General features: G+C 42.5%; 1 protein-coding gene across 2 annotated transcripts in view; it reads left to right on the plus strand.

The window, feature by feature from the left end:
* SYT9 (synaptotagmin 9) overlaps positions 1-18822 on the plus strand; it is a 211406-nt gene that overhangs the window by 66121 nt on the left and 126463 nt on the right. For both annotated transcript variants that reach the window (XM_018059486.1, XM_018059487.1), the window contains exons 2-3: positions 1782-2133; positions 12072-12618. In XM_018059486.1, coding sequence (XP_017914975.1) covers positions 1782-2133; positions 12072-12618 — 899 coding nt within the window. The remainder of the gene's footprint in view (positions 1-1781; positions 2134-12071; positions 12619-18822) is intronic.

Consider the following 18822-nt stretch of genomic DNA (forward strand, 5'->3'; position numbering starts at 1 on the left):
GGAGCCCCTGTGTTTCCAAACAGAGATATGATGTTGTTTCGCCACAAGGGCAAAGATTGATTGGGAGGCATGGAGGAGACACATCAGATCCATCACCAGCCCTGGCAGCTGGCTTTCTGTCAAGGGCAATTTTTCATGAAGAAATTGTCTTATCGTTTCATAAGAATGATCAAGTACCTTAAGAATCATGTTGAAAAGTGCACAGACAGCAGGTGGTCAGCTTGATTCCTTAGGGAAGTGACTTGCAGGATGGGTTCACATGCATGCCTCAGCTGTCTCATGTCATGGATTGTTGGTGTGCTGTGAATCGCTGACATTGTGACTGTTAGTAACTGATTCCTAATTTTCCCCTTTACTAGAATAGGAGTCTGTGAAGGTTAGAGTGTGTCTGTCATGTTCTCCATTGTGTCTCCAAAGCCTGGCACAATCCCTGGCATGTAATGGACATCTAGAAAGCTTTGGCTGAAGCAGTGCAAATATTAATGATGGACAGTAAAGGCAGAACCTGGGACGAATCCTTGGGGCCTCAGACTGTAATGGAGCCCAGTAAGGGCAGGTAGGGATGTCCATTAAGGAAGAAGTTTATCGCACCACACTGCCAGGAATGAGTTCAGATTGATGTGTCAGCCTCTCCCTGGCTCTACTGTAGGGTGGGGTGGAAGCCTGGAGAGGGATGGGCTTTGTTCCGAGCGTTGGGTGCACACCAACTCTAGACACTGCACTGCCATGGACCCTGGCTGAGGCCGTGGGGCCATGCTCCGTGTAGCAGATGTTGTTGCCCCACACAACCCCTCTCCCTTGGCACTTGAGCATCTGCCTACTGACCTCCTAGGCCAGCCCTGCATTATTTGAAATGTGGAAATTTTCTGGCCACAGAAACTTATTTTGCCACCCACATAGCAGATGCCCCTTGAGAGCTGCCCTCAAATCAATAACTGAAGGGGATTGATGCTATAAGAAACCCAGGCCCCTGGGGTGTGGACCCTCTGCAGCAGTTTAATCTCTGTTCCTCCACTGTGGTAGCTGGCTTGACACAGCCCCCTCCCCCTACTGGCTGCTTTCTTACCCCCCTGAATAACTTCCCTCTTCTAACTGGGTCACTTCCCTACTCCCCTACCTATGTTTTCTTCACCGTCTAAATAAACCTCTTGCCCTTGACCACTTGTCTCAGCTCTGCTACTGGGGAAACCCAAACTGTGACTGTTCTCCACCGGTCCTGAGCACCTGACCACCAGGTGGTGGGTATGCTTGAGGCTTCAGAGGCCTTGAGCTGCAAAATGTTTAGACCTTTAAAAGCTCATATCAAAAAGAGAGGGAAAAGCACTCTAATTTTCTCTTGTTTTAAAAAAGATGTTACTTAAATGACTCCCAAATTATACTGCTCTCTGAGATGACAGAGGAATTTTTAATGATAGTTGAAACCACTCTACTCCCAGAATATCAGTGATTTTTATTGCTGAGGGGACAGGGTCTCAGTTGCCTTGCAGGGCATTCCTGGTCCCCTGAATACACCCTGTCTCTTGCTATCGCAGGCTGTTTGTTTCTAAACATGCCTGCATGTTACATCCTCTGTGCTTGTGTCTGAATCCTCATTGTCCCTGCCTCAGGATCAGCAGGGACATTCAGTATACGTCCCAGGTGATATGGCAGCATCCCAGGCCTGGCCTTCCGCCGTCACTCCTGAGGGATGCATGAATGAGAGGGTCATTCTGACCACACCGTGCAGTAGGTGGGCACGGGAGGAGCAATCCCACTGACCTTTGATCTTTGCTTCTTTGCAGATATCTCAGTGAGCCTGCTGACCCTTGTAGTCACTGCCTGTGGCCTCGCTCTCTTTGGTGTGTCTCTCTTCGTGTCTTGGAAACTCTGCTGGGTTCCGTGGCGAGAACGAGGCCTGTTCTCTAGTAGCAAAGACAACAACCAGGAGCCTCTTAACTACACGGACACAGAGACCAATGAGCAGGAGAACAGTGAGGGCTTCCTAGACCCTCCCACCCCTTGTCCAGACTCCTCCATGAAGATCAGTCACACCTCCCCAGACATTCCCCTCTCAACCCAGACGGGGGAGCAGGACAGCTGTGCCCATGGCATCCGCGTGCAACGCCAAGTCACAGAGCCAACTTCATCAGCTCGGTCAGTACTGCCCCCTTCCTTTCTGGATGCAAGGCAAACGCTGCCCCGCTTCCTTCTCTTGACAGCAATGGCATTGATTTAGCCAAGGAGCCTGTAACCTTTCACATGTCCCTTTGGTATCAGAGACACGAATGTGGGAAAACTTGTGGCTTCCTATACTCCAGTCAGGTTCCTGAGCACTGCTTAATCTCTCCTTAGTTCATAATAACAGTAGTTAACATTGCTAAGACTTTCCATATCAAAGACTGTCCAAGAACTTTATGTGTATTATTTTATCATTGCTCACAACTTTGTGTGAAACAGATCCTATTATCATTTTCATCTCACAGAAGAAGAAACTTAAGGAAATTAAGAAACGAAGTCATAAATTGGTAAGCACCCAGGTCAGGGTGTGAACCCCTGTTCAAATACCACCAGAGCCCAAGTTTTTAGCCTCTCTTCCATGCTGCTCTTGTAGTGCTATGAAATTGATTCCCTGCGCCTCTAGCCTAGCCCAGCTGCCACACACAGGGTCTCCGTAGAGTCCCACACGGTGGCTGGAGGTCTTTGTCCATCTCCAGGCTTTTCAAGGACTACAGAGAACCTAGGCCTAGTGTCACTGTCTTTCCATGGGCTGGATCTTTGTGCTTTTGCACTGTAGAGAAATAATACAGTGCAGTGACAAAAAGCAAGGGCTCTTCAGGCCAGTGAACTAGCTTTACCTGCAGGTGTGATGTTGGACAGATTATTTAACCTTCATCTGTTTCTGTTTCCCTTGTGTAAGAGGAACAGAGATAGGTGGTTTTGAGAATGAGATGCTGACATGCACGTCACATGCCTTGCACAGGCCTGCACCTAGTGGCTGCTCCACACCATGAGCTGCTGTTTTGTTTTTGGTGATGCTGTCATTATCATCATCATCACTGAGACCTGCCTCTTCCAGGACTCTGATGCATAAAGATAGCTTTGAGGCTAAACAGCCAATTCTGAATCACTGTATATAAAAATTCACTCTCAATAAGGCTTCAGGAAAAGAGACTAAGAAAGCAACTTTCTTTAAAATGAAAATATTTGCTTGAGTGATAGCTGGAGGAATAGCATGTGCTGTTATTTGAAAAGTACAAGCACAGTTTGCAGTTATTTTTAAAAAAATCTTTTTTATTTGTCCTCTAGAAGATTTTACCCTTTTTATGTTAATCAAGTTTATCCTAGAGGCTCTGCTTATTCACATTAAGTGGGATGGAATATGACAGTCTGTAATTTAATTTTTTCCAAAACCTATTTTAGCATCATTTCCAATTCTGAATCAAAGAACTTTATCTAAAATATTCCTCTGTGAAGAAATGGATGGTTGTTTGCCATTTGGTTTAGAAGAAATCTTCAGATTTTATCATTAGGGCTTCTCTTCAGATTCAAGACTTAAATATAACTAGAGCTCTGTCTGATGCTGCCGTGGAGTTTGTGCATTGGTGCAGACTCATAATAAAATCCTCTCAGTGCTTCAGTAAGTAGGGCCTTCAGATGGAGTCTCCACTGAAATTGTCTCCTGTTGGGTTTTACTCTGCATGTTAATTTTTCTGATCTGGGTTCCATCAATATGGTGTAATAGTACTGTGTTTTTATTAGATGAAAGGTCCGAGGACTCTGCCATAATTCTAGAGAATTGATTGCAATCATATCACTATAATTATTAGTGTTTATTCTAGGAAATACATACGTAACCTGCATATCAAAGAATAGATTTTATTTAAAACTAAAAACTGTAGATATCTTTACCACTGACCTATAGAAACTGGGTAGAAGGAAAACAAAAATAAAGAGAAAGGGAAGGAATTATCCATGCATTTACATTTTGATGTATTTTAGTTTTGAAGTCATGCAATTAATTCTCTCTTCTGATGTCTTAAGTTGTTTAGTAATATTTGAGTCCCATATGACAACTAAACTCTTTCCAGCTGTATTTGACCTAATACTGATAATTTGCATCATTTTGCATTTCAAACATTCTTATCTAAATTACTGCTGACCTGATTCTATGGGTTATGTCTGGAAATACGTATCTTTGACTCATGGTCTTACCATAATGAGAAGGATATGGTTTTATAATTCTTTAGAGTTGTGCTATAAACACACACACACAAAGCTTTTTTACTGACAAAGTGGGGGAAATGAATGAAATTTCCTTGATACTCCGGAACATTTTTAACATCCTTTTTTAAGTAGCATTTTTCATACCATAATTGTGGCGGGTGGGGAAGTTACTCTTGCTGAGATGGCTCTAAACAATCTGCGTTGCTAGTTATTATTTCTACTCCCTTCTTTCTCATTATGATCTTTACTTTCTCACTGCTGTCTCTTTCATACTGCTTCCCTCCTGCAGCTGTTACCATTTGTCCCAAAGTTCCCTGGGCACATGCTCAGCCCAGAACATGCAACGCTTGGACTCCCAGTTAAGGCCTCCCCACTTGTCACAGAGACTGGCACAGCTTCTGCCATGACATTTGCTTTGGAAATCCTACTGTCACCTGGCCTCTTTAGCTTAGATATGTATGGTTCCCACCACTGCCTTTGGGAACGTCCTAACGATGAGTTTTGCTGTATCTTCTAAGAATATTTCTGGTCAGGATGACTTTCTGTTGTTCTTCCAAGATCAGGCATGTTTGCCTTCTGTTTCTGATTAGCTCAGTTACTGTTAGACCCTCCAAAATTCCTGCTAATTCCTTTCAATTTGGATGAAATCCCTTTTGTATAATGACCTAATATCCTGGGAATGTGGATTTTTTTTTTTTTAGAACTTTTCAGTACCAGAACATTTTAAAGGTCTCTACTCCAAATATATGAAAATCCCTGAGTCCTCAAAATAGAAGGATCCTTGAAAAACCATCTAACCCATTTCCTGATTCATGACCCAACATGAAAGTCCAATCTGTTTTAAGTCTTCTCAATTTCTTTTATAACACTTTGGTTTTATAAAAATTTCAAGTTCCACACCACAAGCTCTTTATCAGGTCTGTTAAGGCCCTGTGTCGTACCACCATAGTCTCTTGCTACCAGCTATAGGCCTCACCTCCAGCCAGGGCCACCACGTGGCACAACCCCAGAGGATGCCACTAGCCGGGACTGTTAAGAGACCCTACCCGAAAAAGCTCATCGCATTCCATCTCCATCTACACTAGCTTTGCTCTTGCTTTCTTCAGTATACCTGCCATTTCCTGCCCTGGGACCTTCATAAATGCTATTCCATCAGCCTGGAATGCTTCTCTCCATGTCAGGCTCCTTTGCAGCCTTAATGTTCCATCTTAGATGTCACCTCCTCAGAAAAGTTTCCTTGAATGAATGAAAGTTGCTCAGTCATGTCCAACTCTTTGCAACTCCATGGTCTGCCCATGAAATTTGCCAGGCAAGAATACTGGAGTGGGTTGTCATTCCCCTCTTCAGGGGATCTTCCTCACCCAGGGATCAAAGCCAAGTCTTCTGCATTGCAGGCAGATTCTTTACCATCTGAGCTATGGGGAGTTCCCTGAGCACCTGTCTGAAGTACGTAGTCTTTCCTCCACTCCTTCCCACTCTTTATTCTTCTGCAAGTTGCCTTACTTTCACTTCCTCACAGGACTAAAATCTATTTCTGACTATACAGTTGTTTGTTTACTAGCTATATCCCACTCTAGATTGTGAATTCTGTGAGTTCAGAGACCAGATCTGCTTTGCATCTCCCTGTGCAGGTCAGGAAGCGACAGTTAGAACCAGACATGGAACAACAGACTGGCTCCAAATCAGGAAAGGAGTGCATCAGGGCTGTACATTGTCACCCTGCTTATTATTTAACTTATATGCAGAGTACATCATGAGTAATGCTGGGCTGGAGGAAGCACAAGCTGGACTCAAGATGGCCAGGAGAGATATCAATAACCGTGGATATGCAGATGACAGAAAACGAAGAACTAAAGAGCCTCTTGATGAAAGTGAAAGAGGAGAGTGAAAAAGTTGGTTTAAAACTCAACATTCAGAAAACTAAAATCATGGCATCTGGTCCCATCACTTCATGGCAAATAGATGGGAAACAATGGAAACAATGACAGACTTTATTTTGGGGGGGCTCCAAAATCACTGCAGATGGTGACTGCAGCCATGAAATTAAAAGACACTTGATCCTTGGAAGAAAAGTTATGACCCACCTAGACAGCATATTAAAAAGCAGACATTACTTCGTCAACTAAAGTCTGTCTAGTCAAAGCTGTGGTTTTTCCAGTAGTCACGTATGGATGTGAGTTGGGCTATAAAGAAGGCTGAGCACTGAAGAATTCATGCTTTTGAACTGTGGTGTTGGAGAAGACTCTTGAGAGTCCCTTGGACAGCAGGGAGGTCCAACCAATCCATCCTAAAGGAGATCAGTCTTGGGTGTTCTTTGGAAGGACTTATGCTGAAGCTGAAACTCCAATACTTTGGCCACCTGATGCGAAGAACCAACTCATTTGTAAAGACCCTGATGCTGGGAAAGATTTAGTCGGGAAGAGAAGGGGACGACAGAGGATGAGATCGTTGGTTGGATGGCATCACCAACTCAATGGACATGAGTTTGAGTAAACTCGGGGAGTTGGTGATGGATAGGGAGGCCTGGCATGCTGCAATCCATGTCACAAAGAGTCGGACACGACTGAGCAACTGAACTGATGTATCTAACACCTAGTGCAGCCTCTCACACATAGTGGAATTTTTCATGAATGAAAAAATGCATTCATCAGTATCAGGCCATTTTTCTTGTGTTCTGATGACAAAAGTGACAAAGCACTAAAAGTATAAACTGAGTGGAGCCTGTAATGATATGAAACCAATGGAAGGTGACTTGTCCCAGGTCTCACATTCATTCAGAGCCTTACTTTTGAATTTGTCAAAAAGTAAGTTCAGAGACTTTTGAACTTGCCTCTGAACTAAGTAATCTGTAGAGTCACAGAAATACTCTGGCAGAATTGAAAGAAGAAGACAATTTGAGCCCGCTAAATGTCATTACTGGCCACAACTCCAGTAAGTGGTACGTTAGGATTAAATGTTGTAATTACTCCAGGAGTAGCACAGGTTTATTAAGCTATATATATATATTTTTATATGTTGAAAACACTGATTAGATGTAAACATTTCAAACATTATGTTTTGAATTAGTCTTTTAGTTATGTCTTCAGATTTTAATAAACTGACATCTTCAAAAATAAAAGTTGCCTAGACCTCTCTCAACTTCCGTGAGACCCTGAAATGAGATATAAATGTGTGTTTTCTCTACTGGGATAGTTATCAGGAACTATCATGTCCATGGCATTTATATATTTACTCTAGACACGTGAACACTTCAGAGAAAGTGTTGGTGGACATAGGCTCATTTTAGTAACAGAATAAAATACTTGAAGGTGACACCAAGGTTTCGTGCCTTTTTATGTTGGCTGAGGGTGGGGGGAACAAGACAGGCTTCATGTATGCAGCAGCATTTGAGCCCACACCTCCACCCACCAAGGCCTGCTACCTGCATCTCCATCATCTCACTCACTCTATAAGCCTCTGAATCCCACTTCCTCCTGCTGTTGTAGTCAGTTAACTTTGTCTGTTTGTCTACTATTCCCCCTTCTTCTGTGTCCATTTGTGATTCAGAACAACCAGACCCTCCCCTCTGTTTCACAAGGGAAGATTCCAGGAAGGCTAGTTTCCTGTTTCCAAATTGTTGATTTGAACTTTGTAAAGAAACCCATGATGGTTCTGAAGTCACTGTTTGCTTCTTTCTTTCCTGTCTTTGGTCCCCAAAGCCTTAAAACACCAGTGTCCCAAACCAGGGAAGGGGTAAGCCAAGTTTCCTCTCTGAGATGTGGTCCCTGAGATGAGGGAGGGTCAAAGAGTATACTCTTGTCTGTGGTTGCATGGGAAACCCAGCGATGGAAGGGAAATTCTGAACTCTGGTTCTTAACGCAGAACTTGGAAGGGAAGATGTGGGCATGTGTGAGGGGAAAGCTGCTGGGTCAGAAGAGCTGAAGGTCCCATCATGCTGAAGAGCTGGGCCCCAGGAGGAAAATTTAATTTCCCCATTGAGGTCTAGAGCATCAGCTGGGAGGCTGAGAAGTAGGAGGCCAGGTCAAGTAGGCAGGCTCTGCTCAAGTACGGTCTCCAAGTACTGTGACAGTTTCCCAAGTCAGAGGCCTTTCTTTATCCCTCTCCCTGACATCCAGTCAGTTCTTATCCCCTCTGCCCTGACTTATGTTAGTGTACAACTCTCTCTTCACCCCCTGGCCAGGCATTTCCTGAAAGGTAGTAACAAGGCTTTGTCTCTCTCTCCCTCCCTCCCTACCTGACCTCTTACTTCGCACATTCAAATTTGTTAAATTGTAGTAATGTCCTCTTTCTTAAGATCCAGTGGAGGTGGCTGGCTTTTGGGGTGACTGAGACTTCATCTGGAGACTTAGAGTGGGATGCTGGAACTGGTTAATTCAAATTTGATGGAAGGAGAGGGGGAATCCTTTTGTGTATAGGCATCTACCTGCCTCTCCTTACCCTTGGCTCAACTCAGCACAGGCTCACATTCCTTCAGGCCTGAAAGTGTGTTTTTGAGCTTGTTGTGGGAAATCAGCTTTGCAGATTTGGTTGGTCATCTTGGAAATTGGGCATTCTCCAGGGTCAGCCACCAGTCTTCCGGCTCAGGTCTGGGTCAGCCAAGTCCAATGGTGACGTCCTCTTCCTTGCCTGTTTCACAACAGGAAAATGGCTTCTGCCCACCTTGAGTGGGGCAAGAGGTGGAGAAAGCTTGCTACACTCCTTCTGTGTCCCTAGGTGGAATTCCAGATCCTTACCCTGGGGAGGGGCTCTACTTTACACTGGAGGTCCCCCTCCACTGACTGTTTCGGACCCTTCATCTCGAGGGGAGCTCAGGTCATGACATTCTGTTCTTTATCTTTCCTCTTTTCTGCTTTTGATTTGCTTTTTCCTCCTGCCTCCATTTAAGTAGCCCATGGAAACTGTGGAATATTGATTTTCCAGTTCCTCCACCTCATCTTCTCCTTTGTGTCCCTGGGGGAAGCCTCCCTGCTCTCCTTTCTAGCTGCCAACTTTAGGCAGCAGGGTGATGGGTTACCCTGGTTCTCTGGCTGCTCTGAGCTTTGCTGGTCCATGCCCCCAACTCCAGTCACCACTCACTCTTTCCTGAGGGAAATTGGAAGCAACTGAAAGAAAGCCCCAGGGAGTGAGCACTGTCGTGGCCTGTTACAGTCTTTGCCATCTGCTTTAAGCCACTTCCTTACAGTTGAATTCAACTGGTTTCCCAATAGTATGTGTGATCCTGAATAGGAGGAAAAAGGTTGAGACTGAAACTAGTTGAGTAAAACATTTGGGTAAACAGTAGTATTCGTACCTGTGCTTGATTTTTTAAAAGAATCTTCTGCTCTCTTGGAATTTGGAATGGAGTCCTCCTGTGCAGTTGGATTCTGAGGTAATGGGCTCTATTACTTTGGTCTTTGAAGTACAAATCTCTGCATAATGCCCTCCCTAGCCCATTCCCCTCCACCCCCTGGCAATCCATCCTGGTTAGAAGAGCAGAACACGTAGGATTTATTTCTCTCCAGATTTCATGTCTAAGAAAATGTGAGAGTAAAACAGAACATGTTCTATTGCCAAGCAGCCAAGTTCATGTATTTTAAATTAAAGTGTACATGGCAGGTTTAGTCTTGTAGATGAGAGATAAGACAAAATGCTGCTGTGAGGAGGCCAAAGCCATGACTCAAAAACCTCGCAGTTAAGCTTTTAGGCACAGAGAGTCTGCTCAGGCAACCACCTCAGGAGAAAAGTGGCAGCAGAGTGGCAGGGGTTGCACCGGAGTAGACGCAGGACCCGTGTTCCCTCATAGACGTTGGTGCCAAGACGGCACATCTCGTAGGTCTTGAAGATGCACTTTTAGTATTTAAACTGCACCCCTGACTAACTTCTGGAAAAGGCAATGGCACCCCACTCCAGTACTCTTGCCTGGAAAATCCCATGGACAGAGGAGCCTGGTAGACTGCAGTCCATGGGGTCACTAGGAGTCAGACACGACTGGGCGACTTCACTTTCACTTTTCACTTTCATGCATTGGAGAAGGCAATGGCAACCCACTCCAGTGTTCTTGCCTGGAGAATCCCAGGGACGGGGGAGCCTGGTGGGCTGCCGACTATGGGGTCGCACAGAGTCGGACACGACTGAAGTGACTTAGCAGCAGCAGTAGCAGCCTGACTAACTGTATAGCACCCAGGATTGCCCATCATAGGTGGGAACTGACTCCAGACTCAAGCAGGGCCCTTGTTTGAACCCAGCTTGGAGAGAAAAATCACCAGCAGAGGAAACCAAAGCTGGTTCCAGCCACTTATGACCCCTGCATGGAGATTGAGGCTTGCTGCCCACTGGGGGCCTTTCTGCCCAGAAATCCCAGTAGAGCAGGATTAAAACTGTCTAGTCTAGCACTGCAAAGGTTCAGCATCTAGACAGGGACTGACCTGGGTGCTAGCACAGAGAGCTTTATCATTGTCCACCCGATTCTCCCCTTCCATCCTCGAAAAATCAAAAGATACAAAGAAAACTTAAGATGGTGAGTGGATTTCTTTGTAAGAAATTAAAATTCCACAAGAGAAACGTTCAGGCCACACAGTTTTTGCACATGTGGGAATGTGCATGGCTGAGTGCAGACTGTTGGCTGTGACAAGTGCAAGGGACAACTCTGTGATTGTGCTTTTGTTGTACCGTGTGAGTGATTAGTAATCAGGAGGGTATTTTAGGATGAAGAGAAATGTTTAGCATCATAGCATCTGTATGACAAGGGAGAATAATTTCAAATATGTTTCAGGGCCTATTAATCCCATATTTGCACCTTCATTTCATAAAGTAGTCCAAAGAAAGGAAAAGAATACAAACTCCAGTGTTTACTCTGTCTCTCCAACTATTTACTAACACCTCAGAGACAGTTTGATTATTCCCTTTTACCTTCTGGTGAAGAGGAGCTATTTTAATTAAGGTGATTGAGAGACAAAATACAATATAATAGCTATGAACTAAAACGAACAAAATAACCTTAAAGACAGCTTTCTATGTAATGACTACTTCTCTCAGTTTGTGAGGACCATACATATGGCAAAGAGATTTTCAGGAAAACTTTTAACCCAAACCAGCAAGCTTATAGGGTGAAATATAGATTCTGATAGCAAATATTTAATTTGTAATACCAGTGTCCAACCTTCTCTAACTGAATCCATATATAGATTTATAATAGCTTACCTTTAATTTTTATGTCTCAGTGTTTATTATAGGAATAAAACCCTCCCTCCTCATCACTTGTCACCCACGTGGTACGATGGAAGTACAGTCATGGAGCTGGCACTTGTATCTTTCAGAGTCAACAGAATCCGCTACCGACAGATGCATCCTGTCACATACATTTCCAGAAGAGCAAAGACTGTGTTCTTGTGATGAAATGATTTGACTTATCCCATGAGAATGTGAATCCTCAGTAGGCTAAAAACCAGTGCCAGGAAATTCTATATAATTTAGAAAAATATCTATTCTGTTTAAGATACCACATAGCTAACTATTTCAGTTTCAGGACCATACTATATATTAAGGAGAATAATTTTATTTTCTAAACCAGTTTGTACAAGTCTTTCACCTTCCACCAGCTGAATAAGCTTCTCTAATTTCATATTAGACAGTTTAGAAAGCACATTAAACCCTTCAAGGTCACATGTTAGTAAGAGCACTTCCAGATGCCCAGGCCTCCGTTTTGAGCTTCAAGCCTTGGGGAACTGCCTACTCACATTGATAGGCATTTTGAATTTAGATTTTAAAAAAGCCTACAAATCTAAACTTTTAATAGTATGTAGCAGTCTACCTACATCCCAGGCACAGGTTTGTGAAAGACCCAGAGCTAATGAGGTTATAACTTTGTTCTCTCTTGCTCTTCATTCAAGGCACAATTCAATCCGAAGACAACTCAACCTGTCAAACCCAGACTTCAATATCCAACAACTTCAAAAACAGGAACAGTTGACTGGCATTGGTCGAATTAAACCGGAGTTATATAAGCAGAGGTCATTGGATAACGATGACGGGAGAAGGAGTAACAGTAAATCCTGTGGGAAACTGAACTTCATTTTAAAATATGACTGTGACTTAGAGCAGCTCATAGTGAAGATCCACAAAGCTGTCAACTTGCCCGCCAAGGACTTTTCTGGGACTTCAGATCCCTATGTCAAGATATATTTGCTTCCCGATCGGAAGACCAAACACCAGACTAAAGTTCACAGAAAGACCCTGAACCCGGTGTTTGATGAAGTGTTTTTATTTCCAGTTCCCTACAATGACCTTGCAGCCAGGAAGCTTCACTTCTCTGTCTATGACTTTGACAGGTTCTCTCGCCATGACTTAATTGGCCAAGTGGTGGTGGATCACTTCTTAGACTTGGCTGATTTTCCCAGGGAGTGCATCCTGTGGAAGGATATCGAATATGTCACCAACGTGAGTCTAACATTTCTTCGTTTTGGTTGAGGGTGGGGAGGGGGGAGCTTTTTGGTCAGCATGCAAACAGATTAGTTACACCTTATTTTATTTGAGGGGTAGAGTACAAAATTTATCTCACTGTACTTAAAGCTATTGCTTCAAATCTTCAGTTTAGTCCCTCAGTCGTGTCCAGTTCTTTGCGACCCCATTGACTGCAGCGTGCCAGACTTCCCTGTCCTTCACCAGCTCCTGGAGCTTGCTCAAAATCGTGTCCATTGAGTCGGGGATGCCATCCAACCATCCCATCCTCTGTTGTCCCCTTCTTCCTCCTGCCTTCAGTCTTTCCCAGCATCAGGGCCTTTTCTAACGAGTCAGTTCTCATCAGGTGGCCAAAGTATTGGAGTTTCAGCTTCAGCATCAGTCCTTCCAATGAGTATTCAGGACTGATTTCCTTTATTATTGACTAGACTGATCTCCTTGCAGTCCAAGGGACTCTCAGGAGTCTTTTCCAACACCACAGTTCAAAAGCATCAATCCTTCTGTGCTCAGCTTTCTTTATGGTCCAACTCCCACATACATGTACAACTACTGGAAAAACCATAGCTTGGACTAGATGGACCTTTGTTGACAAAGTAATGTCTCTGCTTTTTAATATGCTGTCTAGGTTGGTCATAACTTTTCTTCCAAGGAGTGCTTTTAATTTCACACCTGCAGTCACCATCTGCAGTGATTTTGGAGGCCAAGAAAATAAAGTCTGTCACTCTTTCCATTGTTTTCCCATCTATTTGCCATGAAGGGATGGGGCCAGATGACATGATCTTAGTTTTTTGAATATTGAGTTTTAAGCCAACTTGTTCGCTCTCCTCTTTCACTTTCATCAAGAGGCTTTTTAGTTCTTCTTTGCTTTCTGCCATAAGGGTGGTGTTATTTGCATATCTGAGGTTATTGATATTTTCTTCCAGCAATCTTGATCCTAGCTTGTGCTTTTTCCAGCCCAGTATTTCTCATGATATCCTCTGCGTATAAGTTAAATAAGCAGGGTAACAATACACAGCCTTGGCGTACTCCTTTTCCAATTTTGAACCAGGCCATTGTTCATGTCTAGTTCTAATTGCTGCTTCCTGACCTGCATGCAGGTTTCTCAGGAGACAGGTATGGTGGTGTGGTATTCCCATCTCTTTAAGAATTTTCCACAGATTGTTGTGGTCCACACAGTGCAAGGTTTTAGCCTAGTCAGTGAAGCAGAAGTAGATATTTTTCTGGAAACCTCCTTGTGCCTTTCCAGAAACAAGCCTTTCATAATACTCATTTTGTGGTTTCTAAGAATTGCTCATGAAAGCAATATTGAAAAGTAACATTCTCTCTTTTCTACTTCCTGGTTCTAGGCAATTCCCTAATAGACATTAGATATTATCTGCCCTCCTTACCTTATTTTCTTTAGAACTGTCTTAGGTTTGTTTGTGTTAAGTGGATCCTGGCATCCTATTAGCTGTTATCTGTAGCTGAGGGCACGTTGCCTGACTCTCTGAGAGCATTAAGCCCTTGCCATGGTCTCAGGTCAGCTCAGGAACATTTCTCGTGACCATCACATCTTCAGCTTTAATCCCAGAAGTGAGAATGATGGAGAAAAGTTGGCACCACATTTTAAAATACAGAATCAAAGTTGCAAGGAGATCTGTCTGAAAAGATCTACAGATATTGGCCAAACTAATCTATACAAGGTCAAATCCTTTTTAGAGCCCAGGAGAGAGGGCAGAAGTACTGTGTATTGTTGCTTTATATCCATGTTTACATCTAGACATGAGATCACAATGGTGGTATTTTCACTCCGTTTGCATCTGTTTTACTATCCTGCAGAGGGGTACTGACACTCCTGAAATAGAAAGGAAAATTGTGCCATCTTAGGGGACTCTGATATTTTAAGACCACTCGTGTCTTTTCCCTGTGCAGATTTGCTCAGGTAACTTTGTTAGCTCATCTTCTGAAGGGAATATCATTCTCTTTCTCTGCCTTGGCATCCAAGACACCAAGCACCATAATCCTTGTGCTGCTTAGATAATGATCTAGCTAGAGTTTGGAGCCCATTTAGTGAAAGACTCTTACTCCACTCAAGAAGAGAACACATAAAATCTCTGCCCAGTGACCCATCTCATCCACTTTTGTCAACTGGGGACTCATGTTGCAAGGGACACCTTCTCTTCACGTGCTGTGTGATAGCAGGCCAACTTTGTCCTGCTACGCAAATAAGCAAAGTGAAGCATGGAGTTTTGCTGGCCTTTATTATAATGATGAGGAAAGAAAAGAAGGAACTGGAGAAGAAGCAGAGAACATCAGATGATGAAATTAAGGTGACAGGAGATTGGGGAAGGAACACACCTCTTAAAACTTGAAAGGTAGTGATATTTGTAAACCCAAAAATGGTTGCTGTTGGTGGCAAGGGTTGTATCCTAAATCCCAACTGGCAAAATCAGAAGGCAGTGCTAGGAACTTAAAAAAAGAGGGCAGGGGGGGCAGGCTGCTGATATTAAGCAACGAATGGCTCAAGAATGAACCATCTCACTGGAGTTCTTATCAAATCGCCTATGTGTAAGCTAAGAGACTTCTGGCCAACAATGATGAGCCGCGGTACAGAGACATCAGTCATGTCATCTAGTGTGACATCTTTTTTTAACTTTTTGACTAATGGATTCTAGGATTCCATAAAATAACTGGAGTGGTTATTAGAAATCTCATCAGGGATCCTGCTGTGAGCTGCCTTCTAGAGATTTTGTAGGGAGCATAACACGGAGTGCACAGTGGCTGATGAAAGTCTGCATAAACTGACCCTTGGTGGGCAGGACTCCTGAAGCAGTCTCCCATGGGGTGAAAGTAAAGAATGGGGGCCTGCAGAGGCCTCTGGGTCCTGAGATCACTGCCATTGTCACCCTTTGCCATGACTGTGGTGGGAGACTCCACTGATGGAGAATCCTGGGCTTCCCTAGAGTTGAGGAGAATGTGAAATTATCTATCAAGGAGGCAAACCATTAAGGCTAAAGGCCTTGAAACTCTCAGTTGTTCCCTCAGCCAACAATAAATATTCTGAGCATTGATGGTGTCTGGATGGCCATCAGGAGAAAGGATGTCCTAAGAAAGGAATTACAGGTTGTTTCATAATCTACCATTTAAAAAATTTTTGTTTGAAAAATTAAAATTTGGGGCTGTTTTAACTGTGCTTTTTAAAATGTGATTTTGTACAAGACTGAGAAGGAAAGTCTGAGATTTACCAAGGTTTCATTTTTATAATACACATGTATGCCGCACAGTATACATACTATACAAGTACAGACTAATGAGGGGATGATGAGAAGAGCAGGCACGACCCACCCCTCAGCTGAAGAGCAGACCACCATCAAGTACTGATGATGACCCTTGGGTTGTCCTCCCCCATCACATTCTTTTAGCCCGTTCCTGCCAAAAGGAAACCACTATCCTGAACTTTATTTGTAAGATAATATATTCTTCAGTTTTGTCTGTTTCTGCTTTCCATAGCTCTTCTTTGCCCTTTTATTTTAGTCTACATTGATCGTCACATTTAACAACAGAGATGAATGGAGCCATGGTTCATTTATTTTCATTACTGTATAAATTTTCATTGTGTTATATACATTAATTAGTTCTTTTTTATTGATGATATTTGGGTTGTGATTAGTTTTTTTATGGTTCTGAATAATACTACAGAGAACATGTTTTGTGCACGTGTCCTGGTTCACACGTGCATTAATTTCTCTAGGAAGTAGCCCTGATAGAGGAAATATACACATACGTCCAAATTTTCTAGGCAGTGCCAAGTTCGTTTTTCCATCATGGCTGTACAAGTTGACCCTCCCGCTGAGGTATGACAGTTCCTAATGCTCCACATTCTCACTGACTCTTGGAATTGTCACACTGTTTAATATGTAAACATGCGTGTAAATATGATTTGTATGTACATGCATGTAAATATGATTTGTGTATTCTTGGTTGCCAAGGTTAATGGTCCTTTGATATGTTCATTGGTCATTCACATTTCCTTCCTTGCTAAATGTTTGGTCAGCACTTTTTATTGTTTTTTTTCCCTATATATATATAGATTCAATCCTTTGTTGGTTGTATGTATTACAAACATCATCTCTCCATTTATGGCTGCCTTTATACTCACTTGATGGTGTATTTTGATCAATAGAGGTTCTTAAATTTAATGCAATAAAATATATCAATATTCTCCATTGTAAGTTAGCACTTTTCCGTCTTATTTAAGCAATCCTTTCTTACCCTATTCATAAAGATATTTTTCCGATGTTTTTATTAGAAACTTTAATGTTTTACCTTTCTTAATTATGATTTTAGTCCACCTCTCCTCTTCTTAGAAGGACAATAATCTCACCATGAGGGCCTCACTTTCCTGATGTCATTTAAACATAATAACCTCCCAGAGAATCCCTGGGATGGAGAAGCCTGGTGGGCTGCTGTCTATGGGGTCGCACAGAGTCAGACACAACTGACGTGACTTAGCTGCAGCAGCAGAGAACCCAGATACCACCATAGTGGGGGTTCAGTCAGTTCAGTTCAGTCTCTCAGTTGTGTCTGACTCTGTGACCCCATGGACTACTGCACGCCAGGCTTCCCTGTCCATTACCAACTCCCAGAGATTGCTCAAACTCATTTCCATTGAGTCAGTGATACCATCCAACCATCTCATCCTCTGTCATCCCCTTCTTCTGCCTTCAATCTTGCCCAGCATCAGGGTCTTTTCCAGTGTGTCAGTTCTTCGCATCAGGTGGCCCAGAGTATTTTAGTTTCAGCTTTAGCATCAGTCCTTCCAATGAGTATTCAATACTGATTTCCTTTAGGATGGACTGGTTGGATCTCCTTGCAGTCCAAGGGACACTCAAGGGTCTTCTCCAATACCACAGTTCAAAAGCATCAATTCTTCAGCACTCAGCTTTCTTTATGGTCCAACTCTCATATCCATACATGACTACTGTAAAACTATAGCTTTGACTAGACTGACCTTTGTTGGCAAAGTAATGTCTCTGTGTTTTAATATTCTGTCTAGGTTGGTCATAGCGTTTCTTCCAAGGAGGAAGCATCTTTTAATTTCATGGCTGCAGTCACTGGGGATTAGGACTTCAGTATATGAATTTGAGGGACACAAACATTCAGTCCATAAGACGTCCGTACTTCTTTTTCTATATAAATAAGCAATTTTCTGGCATATTTTCCCAATAATCTGCAGTATAAGCTCTATCCTGACTATGTCTCTATATATGAAGAGTCTGTTTCTGAATTCTCTCTTTTATCCATATTTCTGTTTGAATGTCTCTACCAATAGCACTATTTGTAAATTACTACCATTCTATGATAAGCTTTAATGTCTAGAAGAGAAAATCATCCAGCCTACTTTTTCTTCAGTTCAATCTTGGCCCACACTTGGCTTTTCTCATAAATGTTAGAATCATATTGTCAAATTAAAATTTCTTTCTGGTGTTTGTTTGAACTTCTATGATGTCTATAGGTAAATTCATGGAATTTTTACATCTTTTGTAATACTGAGTCTTCGTATTCATGATCATGGTACATCTCTCCATTTATTTAGTTCTCCCTTAAAGTCTTTCATGCAAAGCTTATACTTCTCTACATGATGATGTCTTTCATGTGTTGAATATTTTGTTAGTCTGATTACCAGGTATCTTACTTTTTGTTATTTTGAGTAGTATCTTTTCTAAAATTGCATTTTCTAACTCTTGTTGCTGTATAGTAATGCAGTTTAAATATTGTATGTTTATCTTCTATTTAGCCATTTTGTAAAGCTTTTCTTACTTTTATAATTTATAGACTCTTCTGAATTTTCTTTGTAGATAATCAGTCATGTGAATTATGATAGTTATTTTTTTCTGATCTGTGTACTTATTTTTAATTTAGTGGACAGACTGGAATTTCCCACACAATGCTAAATAATAATTGTGGTGCTAGTCATTCTTGACTTGTTCCTTCTTTTAAATGGAATGTCTTTAACATTCCCGTTCAGTATGGTTTTGATATAGATGTATCATATCTATATCATCTACATCTTGGATGTCTGTCATGTCAAGAATATATTCCTCAAGGACTTCCCTGGTGGTCCAGTGGCTAAGACTTTGGTCTCCCAATGAAGGGACCAGGTTTCAATCACTAGTCAGCAAACAAGGACCCACATGCTGCAAC

The sequence above is a fragment of the Capra hircus genome, chromosome 15 (genome assembly GCF_001704415.2).
Source record: "Capra hircus breed San Clemente chromosome 15, ASM170441v1, whole genome shotgun sequence".
Classification (NCBI taxonomy): Eukaryota; Metazoa; Chordata; class Mammalia; order Artiodactyla; family Bovidae; genus Capra; species Capra hircus.